Source organism: Chenopodium album, chromosome 6, assembly GCF_948465745.1.
Source record: "Chenopodium album chromosome 6, dcCheAlbu1.1, whole genome shotgun sequence".
In the NCBI taxonomy this organism is placed as follows: Eukaryota; Viridiplantae; Streptophyta; class Magnoliopsida; order Caryophyllales; family Amaranthaceae; genus Chenopodium; species Chenopodium album.
In genome coordinates this window covers 42,370,502-42,392,272 of record NC_137839.1, presented here as the reverse complement: position 1 = coordinate 42,392,272, position 21,771 = coordinate 42,370,502, and the positions used below count along the sequence as shown (strand labels likewise).

Sequence of the window (21,771 nt, the reverse complement as noted above, 5' to 3'; positions counted from 1 at the left end):
AATGTATATAATTGATAATCACAAGGTCTAATTAAAGTAGCAACCGGTGCAACGCCCGGGCTACACACTAATTAGGTTTTATAAGGTGTTGGTTGAAATGTTTATAAAATCAGATATTCTGATGTATATTATCGCGTTAACAGATGATACATAAGAGTATAAAACTCCTTCAAAATTTTAAAATTCTAAATAACAAGGTGGCTCTAATTAGGACGAAGTATAAATCAGATCATAAAGATACATTGTTTCTTTTTTTTTTTTTTTTTTTTTTTTTTTTTTTTTTTTTGAAAACAAGATACATTGTTTCTTAATACTACGTAAATTAGATTAGAAAATGACGATGATTACGACTTTACGCGAATGAATGAGGTCACGATGCTTTTATATAATATATAAATTTAATGGTACCAAATTATCAATAATGGGTCCATAGCTCAGTGGTAGAGCAATTGACTGCAGATCAATAGGTCACCGGTTCGAACCCGGTTGGGCCCTATTAAAAGAAATTTAGCATTTTTTTTAAAAACCAAAATCTTAGATCGAAGTGTTTTTTTTTATAGGATAGATCTCAAGATCTCTTAGAATCAAAAGAGAAACTCTAACCACTTGAGCTATTCCACACTCTCCCTATTATTAAATGAGGCAAGTCTTATCTATATATCTATACTTAGTATTTAAAAACACAAACCAAAAATGTCACATGTCCTCCTATCCCACCTTTCTCTAGAAGCATTCTCTTTTTTTAGGTTTACATATAACTTTTCCATCTCCCCTGCTTTATTTCTTAATAGCTCTTTATATTGTATCACCTCCACTAATTCAACATTTTTATTATTATTTTTTATTTATTTATTTATTTATTATTTTTTATTTTTGACAACATTAACTCAACAATTGATATTATTAACCTTCTCTTATTTTATCTCTATCTTTCAATTCCATTTAATCACATTAGTCATTTAATTCATTAACTTTTTATCTTTATGTTCCCCAATCTCTAATATAAATGCAAAATTTCCACTAAAGATTATTTCCCATCACTACCTAAGTTCCAAAAAATAAAGAAAAAAAAATATATATATATCTCTCTTAATTCTATGTAAAATTTTACTATAACAAGGATGAGGTAAAAAAAATTGAAGCTACGAAAATAAGAGACTTGAAATATGTCAATAAAAATAAAGAGTTTTTTGTCAGAATATTATGAAAATTTCATACTATAATATTGCTCGTGTCATTAAGTTTTTTTTTATAGGATAGATGAGGAGGGTCATTATTTTCAACATATATATTAAGTGCACTCTAAGAGAAATTGATTTGGTAAAGAAATTTTTATTTGATTTAAAAATATAAAATTATGACAAGGTTTGATAATTAGTTTTTTTTTATACGAATTATTGATTAACTACCCTACAATAATATAATTTGATTAAACAATTTTTTAAGTCAATTTTTCTAATATGTCAAAAACGGATGAAAAAAAAGTAATTCAAGTAATTTGTGAGTTTTAAGTATAAATAATAACTTAAACACAATCCGTGCTAGTCCAAAAGCTAGTTTAATTAAGTAAGGTACAACCATTATTTTCTTAACACTATAAGAGAAAATATATTAATTAGCTCGGGCTAGACACAGCAGAGCGGAGACCCGGGAGCGGATTCCCCGCCAGCAGGGGGGACAGGAGATGGCCCAACCTTTTGGGTTGAGCACCCGCCTCCTCTTCGTGTAGGAGTCTAGATCAAATGTTCAAGTATAATTATCACACTATATATTACAAATGAAAATTTCGTGATAACTACCTAAATAAATACAACAAAAATAAGCGAGTGCAAAAGTGCATATTGTTCCATCCAAAAGCATGAATATTACCCCTTTCTTTTTTTTTTTCTTTTTTTTTTTTTTTTTTCTTTTTTATGAGAAAGCATGAAGATTATTTAGAAAAAAGTAGAAAAGTTAATATTTTTTCTATCTAAGATGCAAGGACATACAAAGTAAGTAGATAAATACCCCTCAAATTGCGCAACAAAAGGCTGCTCATGAAGTTGTTGGTTCGGTTTTGAAGAATTTGGGGATTTCAAATACCCCTTTTGTTCCTAGCCCGATTCAAGAGGGGGATGAAATGCTTACTCCGGCGCCGGCGGTAGTTCAGTCAGCTGGTGGTGCTATGTCCGGCGTGCCTTTGGATGCTGAAGCTACTTCTGGTGCTAAAACTGCTGCCAAATCGAATCAGTCCAATGGAACAGTACCTAGGGTTTCTAAGGTTACTGTTCCATTGGATGTTGGTGGATCTGGGCTCGGTGGTGCAACAGGACACTCTGTATTTCCTTCCTCAATCTCTCTGGAGCATATTGCGCATGATATTAATGAAGAACGAGCTGGCCCTCTTTCTGACTTGGAGCTGAGCTCGCGCGATTCTGTTGAAAACCGAGCTGCTTCCCCTGTTCTGGAGCAGAATGGGACTCGTGCTTCACCTTTTGCTGGGAAATTGGCTGCTAAAGGAGCTTCACTATCCTTTGTTGCTCCGAAAGTGCAAGCTAATTGCTGAGCTACAAGCAGCCGAGCTTGAGGAAGGTAATCGAAAATGGGCTAATGCTCTTGTTTTTTATGTGGTTGGCTTTTATCCTACTATTGCTGCTGTTCTTCGTTTCTTTACTCAACAATGGAATGATATGCAAAAACCAGATGTGTATTGGCATGATGATGGGTACTTTATTATCAATATGTGTTCTAGTGTTGATAGAGATACTATTCTTTGTTCTGGTCCTCATATGTTCTTTGGAAAGCCTGCAATTGTGAAGCCTTGGTGCCCTGATTTTGATTTTCATGCTGAAATACTTAGAACTATTCCTCTTTGGGTTAAATTCCCTAATCTTCCACTTAATTGTTGGGGATCTCACACTCTTAGCCGCCTTGGTAGTTTGCTTGGAGTGCCAATTTGTGCTGATGAGTGTACTACTAGACAACTTAGAGTGTCTTTTGCTAGGGTTCTAATTGAGATTGATGTTACAAAGCCTATGCCAACCTCTGTGTGGGTTGAGAGTCCTTCGAAGGAATTATTGGAGATCAAGGTGGTGTATGAGTGGGCTCCTTCTTTTTGCTCTAAGTGTAACAAGATTGGTCATGATTGCTCTGTTAAGCCTCCTTTGCCCAAGCAGGCTTCTAAGCAACCGGCTCCTGTTCCTCCTAAGCAAAAGCAAGTTTGGGCTCCTAAGCCTACCCATGTCCCTGCTCCTTCTACTGCTGTTGATGTTGGGGTTTCTGTTCATGGTCAATCTATTATTACTCCACAGGTTCATACCTCTAAGAATTCAGATGAGGGTTGGAGAATAGTAGGGAGGAAAACAAAAAGCCAGCAAACTAGAGTTCATCAGCCTGCTTCTACCTCTAATGCCTTTGTTGCTTTGTTTGCAAATGAAATGGATGGTGCAGGTGGTTTCACTATTAATCCAAGCGGGGGTGAGGTTAATCCCCCTTTGGTGTCATGATTTACTCTGTTTGGAATGTCAGGGGCCTGAATGACCCTGGCAAAGTTGCCTCTGTAAGGAGGTTGCTTCACTCTCATTCAGTTGATGTTGTTGGATTGCTTGAAACAAAAATCAAATTGAAAAATGTTCTCACTTATCAGAAGAAGTTTGGCTCTTCTTGGCTTTGGTTGTGTAATTATGACCATTCTCCCAAAGGGAGGATTTGGCTTGGTTGGAATGTGGATAGAGTAACTGTTAATGTCTTGAAGACTCATGAACGATTCATTCATTGTACTGTCTCTTCTAAGGATCTCTCTACTCAGATTTTTCTCACTGTTATCTATGGTCTTCACTCCATTCATGATAGGCTTTCTTTGTGGGAGGGGCTCAGAAGCGTCTCTATCCAGCTTTCTCCGTGGCTTTGTGTTGGTGACTATAACTCTGTTCTTCATGCTTCTGATAGGCTTCATGGTGCTGATGTTACTAATTGTGAGACTAGAGACTTTCAGAATTTGGTTGATGATTTGGACCTTACTGAACTCAAAAGCAAAGGGTCCTTCTACTCTTGGTCTAATAAGGCTCATACTGGCCCTAGAACGCTCTCTAGACTTGATAGAGCCTTTGGTAATCAAGCTTGGTTAGCTTCTCATGGGCATGTGGAGACTGTTTATCTCCCCCCATCTTTATCTGATCATAGTCCTGTTTTGCTGGATATTTGCTCTGGCCCTGCTGGGAAAGGTAGACCTTTCCGGTTTCTAAATTGTATTGTTGATCACCCTGATTTTCTTGATACTGTTTCGCAGGCTTGGGGCTCCGGTAGTTCTGTTTGGCAGAAGCTCAATTCTGTGAAGTCTAGTATCAAATCTCTTACTAGCAAGCAGTTTGGTAACATTGAGGGAAAGATTGATCAGGCTAATGATGAGCTTACTAGAATTCAAACCTTAATGGCTCAGAACCCTGCTGATTTGGATTTGTATGCTAAAGAATCTGATGATATTAAGGTTGTTAAGCACTGGAATGATATTCAGGAAAGCATCTTCAAGCAAAAATCTAGGATTAATTGGGTTAAGCTTGGAGATGGCAATTCCCACTACTTCTTTTCTGTGATGAAGACTAGGCAAGCAAGGAATAGAATTGACTCCATTTTTTATTCTAATCAGGTGTTGCTTAAGGATCCAGATGCTATCTCTCATGAAATTATCTCTTTCTATAAGTCTCTTTTAGAGACTCAGGCTTCTTGGCTCCCTGCTGTTGACCTTGTTACTATGCGGAGGGGTAAGCAGCTTAGCTCTGCTGCTCAGAGCTACCTCATTAGGCCTATTTCTCATGCTGAAATTGATGCTGGCCTTAAGGGAATTGATAACACTAAAGCTCCTGGTATTGATGGCTTTAACTCATTTTTCTTTAAGAGAGTTTGGCATATTGTGAAAGATGATATTTATGCAAGTGTTATTGATTTCTTTAATAATGGGATCTTGCCTAGGCAATGGAATTGTACAACTATTACTTTGGTTCCTAAAGTCCTTTTTGCTTCTCATGTTAAGGATTTTAGACCTATAGCCTGTTGTACTGTGGTTTATAAGCTCATTTCTAAAATCATAACTGCTAGGCTTGCTGCTGTCATTGGTGAGGTGATTGATGATGCTCAGGCTGGGTTCATTCCTGGCAAGCACATTGGTGATAATATTCTTCTTGCAACTGAATTGATCAAAGGCTATGATCACAAATTCATCTCTCCCAGGTGTATGGTTAAGGTGGATTTGAAGAAAGCCTATGATTCGATTGAGTGGGGTTTCTTGATTACTGTCATGCAAGAGCTAGGTTTCCCTCAAAGGTTTGTTGATTGGATCTGGAATTGTCTTACTTCTGTCTCTTACTCTATTCTTATTAATGGTTTTCCTGCCCCCCCCCCCCCCCTTGAAGCTAAGAAAGGGTTAAGACAAGGTGATCCTATGTCTCCCTTTCTCTTTGCTATTGGTATGGAATACCTCTCCAGATGCCTTGATGAGCTTAGGTTGTCTCCTGACTTTAACTTTCACCCTAGATGTGAAAAGTTAAACCTAACTCACATGATGTTTGCTGATGACTTATTGATGTTTTCTCGAGCGGATAGTGTTTCTGTTAAGCTTCTCTTCCAAGCCTTTTCGAAATTCTCGGGTGCCTCTGGGCTTTCTGCTAATCTGGAGGAGTCTCTGTTGATGTTCAGATTGAGTTGAGGGAGCTTCTTGGTGTTTCTCAAGGCTCCATTCCTTTTAGGTATCTTGGGGTCCCTCTCTCTTCAAAGAAGCTTACTATTGCTCAATGTAGGCCTTTGGTGGAGAGAGTCACTGCTAGAATTCATGGGTGGATGGCTAAACACCTGTCCTATGCTGGGAGGCTTCAATTGGTGAAGAGTGTGTTGTTTGGTATCCAGACTTATTGGGCTCAAATTTTTATTCTTCCGAAGAAAATTCTGAAAGAGATTGAGGCTAGGTTCAGATGCTTTCTTTGGACTGGATCCTCTGCTCCTGCTAAGAAGTCTTTGGTTGCTTGGAATAATGTCTGTCTTCCTAAAGTTTGTGGTGGCTGGAATCTGCTTTCTCTTCCTGAGTGGAATAAAGCAGCTGTCACTAAGTTACTTTGGGATATTGCTCACAAGGCTGATAATCTTTGGGTTAAGTGGGTTCATATCTACTATTTCAAGCACAAAGATTGTTGGACCACTCCTACCCCTACTAGATGCTCCTGGTTCTTGAAGAAGATTTTGAGTTGTAGAGATGTTGTGAATGATCAAGGGGGATGGGATGGTTTTGTTCAGGGCAACAAGATGAAAATCAAGAAGCTTTATGCTGCTATTAGGCCTCAAGTGCCTAAAGTTCCTTGGAAGAGAGTTACTTGCCATAACTTAGCAACTCCCAAGAGTGTTTTCATATTGTGGCTAGCTTTATGGAATAGGCTTGTCACTAAGGATAGGTTGCTTCAATGGCACATCTCTTGTGATCCAAAGTGTTTCCTTTGTCTGAATGGCAATGAAAGTGTTCAGCATCTTTTCTTTGATTGTGATTTCTCTAGGAAGGTTTGGAGTAAGGTTTTGGGGATCTTACGTGTTTCCAAGCCTGTTCAGCAGTTTAGTGATGAGATTGATTGGATGAAGAAAATCTGCAGAAGTTCCAGATTGAAGAATAAAGTGATCCAGGTGGCCTTCACTGAAACGGTTTATGGTATTTGGATTCAAAGGAATGCAATTCTCTTTACTGGTTGTTGCAAATCAGTTGATGCCCTTGTTCGGGATATTGTCTTTCACTCAGTTTGTAGAATCCCGGCGGGAAGCAAATATTTGATTGTTTAGGGCTTGTCTCGGGCTCTTTGTGTTTATGTTCTGGTTTCTTTGGATTGGGTTCTGATACTGGGTTTCCCGTCGTTTCTTTTTGTATCGGTTTCCTTTTCTGCAGGCTGTTTCTAGCTGCTGTCTGCTGGTAGCTCTGCTGGTTTTGTGTTGTTGTGCTCTGCTGTGCTGCTGTGTTGCTGCTGCCCTCTTTATGTGCTGCTGCACTGCTGGTGTGTTACTGCTATTGTTGCTGCAGTCTGGTTGCTGGTTTTGTTGTGGTTTGGTTGCTGCTGCACTGCTGTATGCTGTTGTTGATTTGCTGGTTTTATGCTGCTGTGCTGTGCCTGCAGTCTGCTGTGGGTGTTGCTGTGTTGCTGTTGCTGTGCCTGCTGCTTGCTGTTGCTGATGGTCTGCAGTGCCGGCTGCTGTTCTGGCTTTTTGCTCCTGCTGCGCTGCTGTTCTACTGCCTTTGCTGATGTGTGCTGCTGTAGACTATGGGTGGTGTTTGTTGCTGCTGCTTGATGTGCTTTGCTGCCTGCTGATTTTGTTTTTGCACGACTGTTTTGGTGCTGTCTTTGTTGCTGTAGTTTGTTTTTAGTGTTGCTTTGGTACTCGTTTTGTTGTTTATCTTTGTTCTTTTGGTTTCTTTAGTCGGTTTGCGGGCTTGTCTGCTTCTGGCTATAGTTTTTGGTGACTTTTGGGTGTTTGGCTGTGTTGTTTTCTGGTTTTTTGTTGTCTGGTCCTGGTTTCTGGAACCCTTCCTAGAAGGTGGCCGGAAATCTGAGTCCAGTTGTTCTAGGCCTTTCCTAGAACCCTTCCTAGAAGGTGGCTAGGTTTGGGTCTAGAACTGGTCGTGGGGTGGCCTGCTGTTTTCAGGTCTTTTGGTGTTCTGGTGGTAGTTATAACTTAGCTTTGTAAGTTGTAACTTTCTCTTTTCGGTAATAAAATCTTATTTTCCAAAAAAAAAAAAAAAAAAAAAAAAGTAGATAAATAAATAAATATTATCTTTATTCTTCTAGAGGTCAAATTTTTCTTTTGCATTTTTATTGGGTATAGGTTACTAAGTTGCTTCAATTTTTGAAGAGAAGACCGAGATAAAGAAGCATTTCCGGTAGCAAATAAATAATTAATTACCAAGAACTTTTACCAGAATCGCATTATGGCAATTATATACAAGTATAACAAAAAAAGAACCACTATTCAAAAAAAAAAAAACAAAAAGAACCAAATCAAATGTAACAATCTTATCATATATTCATATCACACAAATCATACACAACTTGCAGTAACACATAATGTACATGTCTAATGGTCAAACTTTCAAGAATTAGTCAAAGAAAGCTAAGGCAGTAAACTATATCTTTCCAACAAGATATAATACACATCATCTGTGCTATCAATATATCATATTCATAGATGATCATTTGCTGGAAGTGCAATCTTGTCCGGTGAAGGTACATACGAGATTGAGATCAACTCTGACCTAAGCTCTTCTTCTTTATCCGCACCTGTCACCAAAGCAGCACCATGATCATTTGTAGATTCCTTGCCCGATTCGGAACTGAGAATATCAGGTAGAGACTCAGACTCGAGTTTTTCTGGTAGAGACTCAGAAATTGCAATAAGCAATTCTCTGGCCAGATCCAAAGAAACCTCCTTGCCAAGTGATGGGTTTTCAGCCATACACAGTCTGTTTTACTTCCTGAACAAAACAGGAAATATCAAAATCAATCATTGAATAAGTTCAACACACAAAATCAATCATTGAATAAGTTCAACACACAAAATCAAATTCAACTATGGAAAGTGTACATCAGGTTAAATGAAGATAAACACTCTCATTTCATACAGATTGAAGATTTTCTACACACTACAATTGTAACACCCCTATACATTTTATCATTTATTAATAATTATAATCTTTATACATTAACTAATGCACTAAAAATCTCAAAGGAAACAATGAAAGCAATAGTGATTACTGGGATCACAGATAATATATCACATCTTCCGCAGGTAGCAAAGAGGCCGATTCAACTTATAGGATAATATTAAATAAAATAACTGCATAACTATTAATAACAATTTTCACACACCTATTATTCTTCTAGGAGTTCAATCAGGTAAGACACTTTGCAAAGAAGTCTGAAACAATTCAACTGATAAAGGTGGATCACAAAGTGGGGATTTACAAGCAGAGCAATAAAGTACAAGCTCAGATACCTAGTAACTTAAGATGTTAAGCACTTGGCTTAGGTTTAAGATCAAAAAAAAAAAAAAAAAAAAAAAAAGAGAGCAAAATCTGAGCTTTATACAAGTTCTACAACAATCAAGAACCAGAAAAGATTACTTTGTATATTTCACACTTGCCTGTGTAAGTATATGAGGCTAATTTTGTACAAGAACATTCAAAATGGATGATTCAAGTAAAGCAAGCAGAATCACCAACAACTTCATAAATATAATACCCATAATACCAAGATAGATCAACCAGGGTATATCATTGTTTTAAAAAATATATAAAAACAAAGATCAAATCAAATTACCTGCACAAACTATTAAAGAAACAGTTCAAAATAGTTTTTATCAGCTTAAAATAACCACCAATCAAAAACAAAGTTAAACCACAAGCAAAAGTAAAGAGTGTCACCCTTTATTACCATGATTGCCAAGCCTAACTATCTAAGGAAAAGACCTTAATCCTAAGTACCTGTTAATAATCAATTGATTGTCTTCACAAATACCAGAATAGACCAGCCTTATAGCAAATGTTCATGAACCCGCACAAGCTGGCACTACAAACTTAATTCTAGTAATGACACACTACAAAATCAGTAAGTAAACCATATAATTCTCCACCACCTCAGATTGGGGAAGCACAAATAATTATTGCCTATAGGCCATTACTTGTGCCACTTGGGAACTAATCAAGCTAAACACAGAATAGAACAAACAATAATGACAAAAATCACATTCACAAAAGAAAGTGTAAATGTAATAATGTACCATGGTAGTAAACAAAATGATCAATTTCGGGGAAATTTTAGTAAAATTAATACTAGCAATTACTTTTACAATTTTTTTATAAACAATTTGACCAAAATACATATTATTTTAACCGATCCTGGAAAATAATTCTTATTCCTCCACTCGTAGACGGTTAGACCTAGGCCAGGCAATCCATAAGTACATCCAAATTTGCAATGGTGTATATTTTGTCCATGTTCATAAAAAATTCTTTCACAGAAAGTCGATCAATTTGCTCATGAAAAGGAAATACAATTGAGGAGAGTCAGGAGCCGTAACGCCCAAGAAATCAATCAAGATCTTCCTCCACATCAAGCAATGATCTAAAACCCAAATTCAACTAAAAATAGGAGTAAATAATGTTAAAAAAAACCTACAATAGTGTCTCAATACCTTATTTCTACTACCTTGATCTTAGTCCATGACTAAATCTAGAATGAACCCTATCAATTATTGATAACTTCTTCGACGAAAACGACCTGCTAAACTTTTTACTCAATTCATCAAAAAATCCAAACAAACAAACAAATTTCATATGCCCCCACTCAAACTTGAGAAACAAACAACACATCAATATTAAACCACTGTAGATCATATACCAACAGACCCACATCATAAAATTGAGATATAAACATTAATTAAATCTAATAATAATATCATACTATGAAACCATCAATTAAAAAAAATCGCTAAAATTAAGTTTATCTTTCCAAAAATTCGATTCTTTTTCCAGCAAAACCCCAATCAATTAATCAATCAATCATAAAACCCTTAAATATTATATCAAACCCCAAGAATAGAGCAGCATATCAATCACAATCGATTATTCGTTCTTTAACTTTTTTTATCTATAGTCCTAATAAAATTTGCAGCAGGCGATCGATTTTACGATTTCAATAACATCAAAAATAGCAAGAAAATTTGTAATTCGACAAAAAAATTTTGAAAAAATATATAAATTAAAAAATAAGAAAAAAAATAGGTGGGAGAGAGATGGGTGAACGCACCTTTGGTAAGATGGTTGTAAATTGCAGAGAATGAAGAGAAGGAGACGATAAAGAATTTTGTTTGACAATTCAAGCACGATGTCTTTGTCTGAAAGAATTTTCTAGAATTTCGCTTTTATTCCTATTTTTGCCGGTTTTTAAATATCGCCCTCGATTTTCTAACTAACGCCCGCGAAATGAAATTAAATTACGTATTGAACCTTATTATAACGATTATAAAAATAATTAATTTTACCTTAATTTCATACTTTTACTGGACACAAAATTTTTTACCGCTCTCTCTAGTGGTGAACGGCCACCGACCTTCATCGGACAACCACCCCAACCACCGTGAAATCAAACAAATTTTATAAATTTTGCAAAATCAATTTCATTAGATCTTATGGACAACAACGAAATACCAGAAACACAACCTTTGACGCTTGCCGAAGGCTCGTCGAACCGATCAGAATCGGTACGTTGCGTTAATTTTTTTAAAAAAATCGAAACCCAGGAAACGCCTAGGATTTTCGAATGACCTAGGCTGAAACGCCTAGTTTTTTCGAATATCCTAGGATGTTTCGAAAAAACTAGGCGTTTCAGCCTAGGTCATTCGAAAATCCTAGGCGTTTCCTGGGTTTTGATTTTTTTTTTTCTTTTTATTTTTATTTCACGTATTGGTTGATTGTCATTGGATTTTATACTTTCGAAATTATTATTGTTATTAAAATTAGTAAATATTATTATTATTATTATTATTATTATTATTATTATTATTATTATTATTGTTATTGTTATTATTATTGTTATTGTCATTATTATGGTTGAAAGTTTTTTTTATAATTAGTTGTATTGTTATTGTTGTTATTATTATTAGTCGTGTTCTTTGGTTCTAACTTTTTTTAATATTTATATAGGATTCTGAGTCCGAGGATGGTGACGGTGTGGACTATAGTGGACATTTTTTGACAAACGAAGTGTTTCCGAGTTTTGAGGATGCTGTTCTATGGGCACAAAATGTTTGTTGACCGCTCGGATTTATGTTAGTGAAGGCTTCTTACAAGACCGATCGGAGTGGTCGACCGTATCGATATGTGAGTTGTGATCGTGGAAAAAAGGGCATGATAAGAGACATGATGAACGCGATACGCAAAGACACCAAAAGCAAGGCAAACAATTGTCTCTTCAAACTCAAGGTTGAGTATGTCAGAGTAGTAAATGGTTGGAAGCTTAGTTGCTTGAACGGAACTCACAATCATTCTTTGGTTGTTTATCCCGAGGGACATCGACAAATTAGTGGTCTTAGTATTGCTGCTAAGCAGGTAGTGCGTGACATGACTCAGGCACAGGTGCCACCTCGACATATCATGAGAACTATTGTAGAAAAGTTTCCCGGAGACCATCCTAACATCAGGCATGTCTACAACTGCAGAAGTAAAATAAGAATGGAGCAATTTGAAGGAAGAGAAGTAGTTCACCAGGTGCTTCATTTGGCCAGACAGAGCAAATACCTCACTTGGGTTTTTACTGATTCCAACAATGTGTTGCAACATGCTTTCATGGCACACCCGATCATGACAAATTTGCTTCGCACATACCCGTACGTGATAGGTATGGATTCCACTTACAAGACGAATCGATACGGCATGCCATTCTTTGAGATTGTTGGGGTTACACCGACTAATCAAAACTTTCTTGTTGCATACGCATTCATGAGGTCAGAGTCTCAGGAAAGTTATCGGTGGGTGCTTGAGTGCTTGAGGTTGTTGATCGGTCATCATAGAGAGCCATCGGTACTACTGACAGATAGAGAGCTTGGCCTTTGTGCAGCGTTGAAGAGCGTGTTTCCAAACACAAGACACATGTTGTGTGTGTGGCATATTAATAAAGATGTTGAGGCGAAGGTTACTTCCATGTTTGAAAACAAAAAAGGAGATTGGTGCCAAGTTCAAAAATGGGAGGTGGAGGCTTGTGATTAATGCTACATCTGAAGAGGCATATAACAGAGAACTTGCAGTGCTGAAAACCAAGTGGAGTCGATGGCCGAAAGTGATTGAATATGTTATGGACACTTGGCTCGTACACAAGGAGAAGTTTGTATTGTTTTGGACAAACCAGGTACTACACTTTGGCAATGTTAACAACTGCAGGGTTGAGAGCCAGCATTCAGCATTGAAGTGTTGGATTGACAGTTCAACAGGCTCTTTGGACACGGTTTGGGCTCAAGTGCACTGCTCGATTGAGAACAAGATCATAGCCATTCGTAATGGATTGGAGGCATGTAGAACAAGTCATGGTCAGAAGTACAAGCATAAGCCTTTACATCAGCTGAACGGAAAGGTATCCCACTATTGTCTGTCTATTCTTCTCGGTGAGACAAACAGAATGCGAGGCTTGAGTACGGATATTCATCGACGCTGTGGGTGTGCTCTACGTACTACCCACGGCTTACCTTGTGCGTTCCAAATATATGACTCGATTGCTGCAGGGAAGGGGTTGTATTCTAAGAATATTCATCCATTTTGGAGGACCCTTGTCATTGGAGATGGTGTCGACATTCCTAATATAGTTGATGAAAATGATGAGGATCGAGCTCATTTCCGCACCCTTGTTGATCAGGTTATTGCCAGTGATCCTGTGATGCTTAGGCACGTGTCACGAGTTATTGAGGGTGAGATGGATCCTAACTACGATGACCTTCAGGAGCCTAGAGTCAACCCCCGTGTAAGGGGACGACCACCCGAGAATCGTAATAGGCGGGATCCTTCATTTTTTGAGCATGTTGAACGTAGTGGGCGAGAGAATCGATCTAGAAGTAGACCACCCCCATCTAATACAGGTGATCATCGATTTAAATAATATGTTTATTCATCCTAAATTTTAATTTAACTATATGTCATATTATGTTTTTAATTTTGTAGGTACTGGGTTCGACATGCGCCAATGCAGATACAGCTACGCTATTCCCAACATCATTTGGCCTTACGTCGTAGGTGTTAAGGATGTAATTGGTGATGGATGGTAGCACACCAGGATTTTTTTGCTATTGCCACATTATGGAATGTGGTGGTGATTTGTTATGGAGTAGGAAATAGACCGTCGAGCTACTATCCATCTACTACTGTTTTGCCGTTGAACAATCGTGGACCTTTAGATAGGACTTCTGGGGAGTTTGTGATTGGAACTGTTGGTGGATCGCATTTCATTCGGTTGCATATGGAACATGACCACCCACTACCTCCAATTTCACCAATGTGGTTTAACGCTCGACAGGCAAGTGTAAACGGGTGGGAGAGAAGGTACGATAGAAGGCTTCAATTGTGGCAGACATTAATCAACTCTTGAGTACCGTTGAGTATTGTTGTGGATTTTGATTCAACTTTATTTTAACTTTATTAATAAACATGGTTATTTTTTTAATTTATTTTAAGCATTTCTTTTGTGAAGCAAGTACACAGTCTATTAGAAAATAAAAAAAATAAAAAAAAAAACTCAAACATAAATGTCAACTTGATTATTTCCAACAAATGTGTAAAACTTAAATGACCACTAACAACATCCAAAACATAGTCAACATCCAAAACATAGTCTAATAAAAAAATAAAGTCCAAGCTACAAATAAATATTACAACTAATCAGCAAGTCCATTTATTGCATTCCAATCAGAAATCACTTGCTCCAACATTGCTCTGGTGTCTCTCGATAGTGTAGGGTACTCACTAAGTGATCGCTGTGCTGTAACCATGAATCGTCCTACCCACTGCATAAACAATTATAATTGTATTAATAATAATAGGAAAAAAAAATTAAATAAAAAAAAAAAAACAAGTAATAAAAAACTTACGTAATCAACGTTGGTCCTCTCAGGAAGATCGTGATCATCCTCAACATTAGGAGTGACGATAGAATGACTAACTCTTCTAAACCATGATAGGTAGTCAGGTGCACAAGTATGTCCGCCAGGCGGAGGTGGATGTTGTGGTGGTGGAGGTGGATGTGGTGGTGGTGGTTTGTTTAGGGAGAGAATGAGAGTGAGTAAGGAATGAGGGTTTTGTTGGGGGAGGGGGGTAATTTTGTTTGAGGGTTATTTTTTTTTTTTATAAAAAGGGTAAGATTGTAATTTTAATTTATTTTGCGGGCGTTAGTTAGATATTCGAGGGCGACGTTTAGCTTTCCACTTTATTGTGGGTTTGAAAGCCTTTTTATTTTTGGTCAATTTAAGGAATGGATAATAATGCTTTCATAGTTGCCGTCAAAAAATAATTACTCTTTACGTCCCTTATTTAGTTTCTAACTAGTTCAAACCCCGTGCTCTGCACGGTTTTTATAGTAGTATTCTGTTATTCGTTTATTAAAAATGTTACATACAAAACATGATCATTGAAAGTAAAAAAAAAAACTTAAAAAAAAAAAACATATTCATGTATGTGGTATACCATAAGATGTATCTCAATAAATATACACATGTTGCCAAAAAAAAAAAAAAAACTCATTAATAAGAAGTTTAGTTGCAAACAATGTTCTTGAAACACCAATGGCTCAAAGCTAGGAAATTAACAAAGAGATATTAGAAGATAACAAAAAATAATATAAGATATATTGTAGGAAAATTTTCTTTTTTGAATATGTCTCTTGTGACAAACTTTTTTAAAAGAATAAAAAAATAAAAACAAAAAGTTTAAGCGGGAATATTTTTACTCAGAGGGTGACACGTGTAATAGGGGATAATATTGGAGATTACTTTAGTATATAGGTATTGATTGGTAATTTTCAAAGGAATTAATAAACATATATTAAAGTAGTAAAAATACATTGAAAGGGTAAATTTATATTAAGTATGCAAAAAGTAAAGAGACAAAGTAATAAAAGGACATGAAAAAACAAATTTATATGGAAAAGTTAAATTTGCACAAATATTTGTTGCAAAGAGGAGGGAATGAAAAAAAATTATTGTTACTTGAAAAAAGCAAGTGGAACTATCATTTTGAGACTTAAAATTGTTCATAAAGGACTATCAATAAGGAACGGAGGGAGAACGTACGGAGTATTATAAATATTGGGGGAAGTTTAGTTAACATATCCATAACCATTATAAAAGTGCAAAATTTGCTACTATTCCTTATGAATAGTATTTTTTGGTGTTATGACATAGCTGCCCTTAATTTTAAGGAATTGCCGACTTTGCCCTTGCTTAGGCACTTTGATTTTGCCATCTGTATTGGAGAGGCCAGCGCAGCTGTTCTTCATGGCTTTTGTTGCAGTGACAGCTGGGGTATATTGTTCTTGCAAGAGTTGCTTTTCTTCTTTCTCTCTCTTAACTCTTAAGTCTTCTTCCTTCTTCTCCTCTCACTATATTTCTCTCTCCTCCCGTTTCTCCTCTACCCGCTCTCACTCTCTATCTCCTCCATTGGAGCAGTTTCTGAGCTACAAAACCATAAAATTTATGATTTAATTTTGTTTATTTTTTGTGTTCATCTCTTCAATTAGATTTTCCTTTTATTTGACTGATTAAATTATTGTTTATTTCTGGGTTTTTTCCGCAGTTGAATTCTTTGGGTGGTTACAGAAATTCTTCCCCTTTTCTATGATCTAGATTGTTGTTTTTAATTTTTTTTTTTAATTTTCTGCGTTTTTGTTGTTTTAATTAGTAAGGATTTGGGAGATTGATGATTTTCATCAGTTTTTTTTCCTTCGTAATGCAGGTTTAGGTGATGGTAATTTGTGCGTGAAAAATTAAAACAACAAAACGTCCCCATTTGCGGCTCCCTTCCCTACAACAAAGGCCTCCTCCGAGCAGGTACCCAAAATTAGTAATTGGTACTATTCACAAGCTATTGGTGCCATTTACATAGATACCCAAAATCAGTAATTGGTACTTGATTTATCTGTTTATTTGTTTGAAGAATTCTTTGGTTTATTATGGTTTGTTGATTAAGGAATTATGGGTATGTATTAAGGAATAATGGGTTAATTATGCTGAAATTTTGTTTATGGCATTTGGCAGAGTTGAATTTAATTTGAGTATGAAAGCAATTGATTAACACTTACCCAGCATAAATTATTTGCTTAGGAATTATTTTGTGGGTATTATGGTAGTGTGTGGGATCGTTGTGGTGTGGTAGCGTGTGGGATCGTTGTGCGGTGCTTGTGAGTTAGTTGTTGTGGTGCGATCGTTATTGTGTTCTTCTTCTTGAGTATCACTTTTCCGTGCTTGTTGCTGCTGCAAGGGTTGTTTAATTTGTTTTGTTTGGGGCTGCTGTGCTTCCTTCCTAATTGAGTACTTGTGTGTGTGTTCTTGATATATTGATAACTAATTCAATGACTCTAGCTTACTAGCTTGCTACTAAGGTTTATCTTCATTCCCATGGTTTCCTTTATTCTAATCATTTTAGAATTGAGAATTTCTCAATTTAATTTGATAAAAAATTGGGGGCTTCTAATTTAGTTGAGTTCGTTTAAAATTGAGGGGATTTCTCGATTCAATTCAATACGTTTTAAAATTGTAGTTTTCCGGTTTAATTCAATTAGTTCATAATTTTAGGGTGCTTTCGATGAAATTTGGTAAAAAAACAGAGATTTGATTTCTCAGCATTCTAAAGTTAGCATAAATAAGCTATTTGCACTGCTTCCTTTCCTGCGAAGAAGGAAAGGCTTTTGAAACCTGTTCCAAGCTGGAAGACCTGAATTTGGAGGTTAGACAGAACTCTGGATTGATGGAAAAGAGGTATCTACTCCACTCTTACTAATTTAGACCTTAGAAGTTTGGTGTGTCGGACTAGGAATTTTGTAATTCAGCGAAAGCTTGAGTCTATTACTTATAACCTGTAAGCCTGCCGTCAGCAGCTTATAATTTCATATCTTATGAGTTCCGATCCCACTGTCCCACTGCCAGATTTTAGTTTTCATAGTATCTCCTGGGTTACAAAAGATTTTTTGCTTGGTTTTTCTAATTCACTCTAGCAGTTAATAATTTTGTACCATTTGTTACACTTGTGTATTAACCAATGGTTAGATTTGATATAGGAGGCAGTTTGGGTGTTATTTATTTTTTCAGGCACAACTAGGATTTATAATGCATGCCATGGTAGGATGGAAGAAACACATAAATATATAGTGATAATTGATAAACATGTCAACTGCTTGAACACAGGTCAATTGGGAATTATTCCGGATGACCTAGAGTCATTAATAGCATGAGAGTTCAAGGAGTTACTAATGTCATGCATAGACAATTAACCATCTATATTATCTTATTTGAAAGGCTTTTTGAGATTCTGGAATTTGATTTTAAGTTTTCAAGCTTTTGCAAGTTTCAGCATGCTGAAAAGCAAGGCTAGGTCAACATTAAAGTAGAGGCATATGGACCTTGCAGTGCTACTTTATGTGGTACTTTTATATGCAACATTTGGGACAAGTTGTATTCTTTTGCTTCTCAATTCTATAATTTAGTCTTCAGTATTTTTTATTTCCTTGAATAGGAGTGAGTTGGATTTTTTGCTCTCCTTCAGAATTATTGCGTTTTAAGGGGTGATACTTGCTGCTCAATGAACTTTTTCTCCAATACCATAGCTCCCCTAGATCCTTGCGTACCAATTGCATGTCCTAGAAGATTCTGACTAATTATTTTGACGTTCAATTTGGCTTATATGGCTTTAGGTACTTTTTTGTTTTATTACTCTGACATGGCTTTAGGTACTTGATTGGTTTTGGCAATTATCTTACTAACTTGATTAATTAGTATTAGATTATGGTTAATGATTTTTCAATTGGGTGAAAATCTGGAATGGCTTTTTCTCATTGGCTTTGTTTTGCCCAAAATTTGTTGTTTTTACCATACTTCTAGCTGACTAAACAGCTAATAAACTGGTCTCCAAAAAAAGATCTTTGATGGCTTGATATGAAACTTTACTTCAAGTAACAGCTAAAATTTTGTCATTTTTTTATCATTCCTTATGAATAGTATTTTTTGGTGTTATTACATAGCTGCCCTTAATTTTAAGGAACTGCCGAAATTGCCCTTTCTTAGCCAATTGCAGCCTTAATTATTTATCTGATTGAGATCGTTAAATGTCTTAAGTGATTATTTTCTTAATGAAGGTTTGCTAGATAATTTGCTCTGACAAGCAGAGGAGTCAAGAACCCTCGCGTTACCATCTTGGAACTGTTGCTCTTCGGTAAATTTTCATTTTTAAAAAAGATGACTCTAATATTTTTTTTATTAAAAGATTGTATGATTTCAAAATTGAGCTAATGACAATAAAAATTTGAACACTTAATATATATGATGCTTTTAACATGTTGCTTGATTATGTAAACCATATGCTTTTTTTGGTTAAGGTAATGGTAGACATTATATATATCCTTTAGACTTAGAGTTACTACTTTTATAAGCTACTTTTCAAAAAATCAAGTGGTTAGTGATTGTGGATCGTATCCATCTTGCTTTAGATTGGTGCTATGTATTATGTGTGTGTACGATTGTTACTACTTTAATATGTTATTATTTTGTTTGATTCTGATTATGCATTCTTTATTAGCAGAGATTGCTTTTAGTAAATTTACATGGTTAGTTTGCCACTCTTGATCATATCTCATCTTGTTTCAAAATTGACGTTTTGTATTGTTGTTCGAGTGTTAAGTAAATTGCTATTTGGTTTGATCTTGATTATAGTCCGATTATCTAATAGTCTCTATTTTTTGGGGGTTAATTTTTCGATTTAAAACTTTTGTGTGAATATAAACAATAACAATGTTGTAATTCCAATTGTTTTGTTTTCTCGTGTTCAGTTTCCTTAATTTTCAGCAAATAATTCATCCTCTGTACTCTATTTTTCATTTTCATTTTTGTGATGGTTTTTACTTCTTCAGAACATTTGATGAGGGAAATTGCCGTAGAAACGGATAGACCAATGGATCTCAAAAAGGTAGACCCCCCCGACGCTATGCTATGAATGATGATGAAGGTACACTCTTGACTTTATAGTATGCTTTAAGAGTATCATTTTACTAATGTTATTATTACAAAGAAAAGTATAAAAAATATAGAGTAGCATAGACTGTATAGGTTAACTTTATAATATGCTTTAAGAGTATCATTTTACTAATTTTCGGGTGCTTTCGATGCAATTTGGTAAAAAATAGAGATTTGATTTCTCAGCATTCTAAAGTTGGGGCCTTATTTATTTTTTTGATTAAGATCGTTAAATGTCCAAGTGATTTTTTTATTAATGAAGGTTGCAAGATAATTTGATCTGACAAGCAGAGGAGTCAAGAACCCTCTCGTAACCATCTTGGAACTGTTGCTCTTGGTCTTCGGTAAATTTTCATTTAAAAAAAAGATGACTAATATTTCTTTTATTAAAAGATTGTATGATTTCAAAATTGAACTAATTGTTTTGAATTATCTTTAATGATTAAACCTTTATAACGCACTCTTGATTCAAAATGGACAGCCATGTATTACTTTATTATAAATTATTAGCAGAGTGCCCAACGATTCGTATAATTTCTTTTGTAGTTTATGTAATTGTGAACTTGAAATTCTATATTATACTATTATTACACTTTATGCTTTTGATTAGGGATCAATAAGTGTGGTAACAGATAAAACAATGAGGTATGCTTGCAAAAACAAGAAAACTATCTCAGTATTGATCTAAGCTTGTAACATACTATTTTGTATTAACTTTGTGGCAGAAGTTATATGATGACACTACAATTGTGATATCAAGAATTCCTTTTCAACTAAAATATTTGGTATTGGTTAATTTGAGTTCTGGTCTGACTCTTTCAGGTTAATACTCTAAGGTAGCAACTGCAGCTCATTGCATCAAGCATATAGCGATGACAATTATGACTTCAAATAATATTGAGCTTTGTAGCTTTTTAACTTATTCTTTTACACATTTTGAGATTCTTCTAATGTCGAGAATTTTCTAGGCCCGGAATTCTATATTCTTTGTAAATTATCTTCTGATCATGTGCTCTATATAGCTTGATTTGATTCTTGTCCAACTGGTTGTGTTAATATATTCTTTTGGATACATGTATAATCTATGAATATAATCAATTTGTTTTGTTTCGGATAATTTGGAGTGGAAGTTGCATGTTAAATTGTTAATTGGTTGTACATTATGCTCTGTTTTTTTTCAACAGCTGTATTTTAAGCTTTTAAAGGTAAAAGAAAGAGAGATGAGCCAGGAGGAGGGAGAGGGAGAGAGAGAGTGGCTGGGAGAAAAAGAGAGAGATAAGGGTCAGAAGAGAAAGAAATAGAGCAAATAAGAGACTGAGGGGCAGGGAGAGAGAGATATAGTGATAAAGAGGGGAATGAGTCTGGAAAAAGAGAAGGGTCGGGAGAGAATAAGAGAGAGAGGGAGGCTTAGTAAACCGTTTAAGCTATACTAGAATAGTGGATAGGTTGGAGAAAAAAGGTACAAGAAAGTGAAAGAATACAAGGATGAATAGAAAAGAGAAATGAGATAGAGTGATAAAGAGAGAGATGAGTCGGGAAAGTGAGAAGGGTCGGGTGAGAATAGGAGAGAGAGAGAGAGAGAGAGAGAGAGAGAGAGAGAGAGAGGCTCACTAAACAATTCCAACTATATATACAAGAGAGTGGATAGGTTGAAGAAAAAAAGGAACAAGAAGGTCAAAAGAAAGCAAGGATGAATAGAAAAGGGAAATGAGATAAGACGAGGAAGAAATATAAGAGACGGTATATATGAAGGAATAAAAGATAGGAAGAACTTAAAATCAAGTTAGTGACTACCTCACAAATAAGATCCCATAAACATCAATTTATCATGTTAATAACACCCCAAACTATAAAACGCGATCTTAACCACGAATCTTACATATCATACCATCGGGGAGGCACACACGTAGTGTCGTGTGTGCTCCAACGACTATAATCTTAAGTATAAAAAGTGTAAAGCTATTCCCTCCCAACATATAATTGTAAATATAATAATTTATAAATAAATGACCGACA

General features: G+C 35.8%; 2 protein-coding genes, 2 long non-coding RNA genes and 1 other non-coding gene across 5 annotated transcripts; 4 read left to right on the top strand and 1 right to left on the bottom strand.

Annotated features, from left to right (window-relative positions):
• Nucleotides 1-423: 423 nt before the first annotated feature.
• Nucleotides 424-495, top strand: TRNAC-GCA (transfer RNA cysteine (anticodon GCA)). Its single transcript has one exon. It is a non-coding gene; the product is annotated as a tRNA-Cys (tRNA).
• A 2,174-nt stretch (nt 496-2,669) lies between these two features.
• Nucleotides 2,670-7,177, top strand: LOC145636915 (uncharacterized). The gene is made up of 7 exons (XM_081688450.1): nt 2,670-3,403; nt 3,508-3,538; nt 3,626-4,739; nt 4,986-5,118; nt 5,206-5,298; nt 6,609-6,750; nt 6,896-7,177. Exons 1-7 carry the CDS (start codon nt 2,670-2,672, stop codon nt 7,175-7,177), a joined length of 2,529 nt encoding a protein of 842 aa, XP_081544576.1.
• An 815-nt stretch (nt 7,178-7,992) lies between these two features.
• LOC145634849 (uncharacterized) lies at nt 7,993-10,959 on the bottom strand. Its single transcript, XR_014113628.1, has 2 exons — nt 10,806-10,959; nt 7,993-8,473 (listed from the first exon to the last, which is right to left on the bottom strand). It is a non-coding gene; the product is annotated as an uncharacterized LOC145634849 (long non-coding RNA).
• An 865-nt stretch (nt 10,960-11,824) lies between these two features.
• On the top strand, nt 11,825-13,809 carry LOC145636914 (PKS-NRPS hybrid synthetase cheA-like). Its single transcript, XM_081688449.1, has 3 exons — nt 11,825-12,577; nt 12,675-13,623; nt 13,706-13,809. The coding sequence occupies exons 1-3, from the start codon at nt 11,825-11,827 to the stop codon at nt 13,807-13,809; spliced, it is 1,806 nt and encodes a 601-aa protein (XP_081544575.1).
• Nucleotides 13,810-16,078: 2,269 nt separating this feature from the next.
• On the top strand, nt 16,079-20,798 carry LOC145634848 (uncharacterized). The gene is made up of 5 exons (XR_014113627.1): nt 16,079-16,581; nt 18,882-18,958; nt 19,653-19,747; nt 20,018-20,099; nt 20,578-20,798. It is a non-coding gene; the product is annotated as an uncharacterized LOC145634848 (long non-coding RNA).
• Nucleotides 20,799-21,771: the final 973 nt, after the last annotated feature.

What these genes read in the sequence shown, in the direction of transcription:
- LOC145636915 (XM_081688450.1), top strand. Translation starts at nt 2,670, where the DNA reads ATGCAAAAACCAGATGTGTATTGGCATGATGATGGGTACTTTATTATC. An exon ending in ACCCTGGCAAAGTTGCCTCT is followed by an intron (nt 3,539 to 3,625) that starts GTAAGGAGGTTG and finishes CTCACTTATCAG; the next exon opens with AAGAAGTTTGGCTCTTCTTG. An exon ending in GGGATATTGTCTTTCACTCA is followed by an intron (nt 6,751 to 6,895) that starts GTTTGTAGAATC and finishes CCTTTTCTGCAG; the next exon opens with GCTGTTTCTAGCTGCTGTCT.
- LOC145636914 (XM_081688449.1), top strand. Translation starts at nt 11,825, where the DNA reads ATGTTAGTGAAGGCTTCTTACAAGACCGATCGGAGTGGTCGACCGTAT. An exon ending in GTCATCATAGAGAGCCATCG is followed by an intron (nt 12,578 to 12,674) that starts GTACTACTGACA and finishes ATATTAATAAAG; the next exon opens with ATGTTGAGGCGAAGGTTACT. An exon ending in ACCACCCCCATCTAATACAG is followed by an intron (nt 13,624 to 13,705) that starts GTGATCATCGAT and finishes TTAATTTTGTAG; the next exon opens with GTACTGGGTTCGACATGCGC.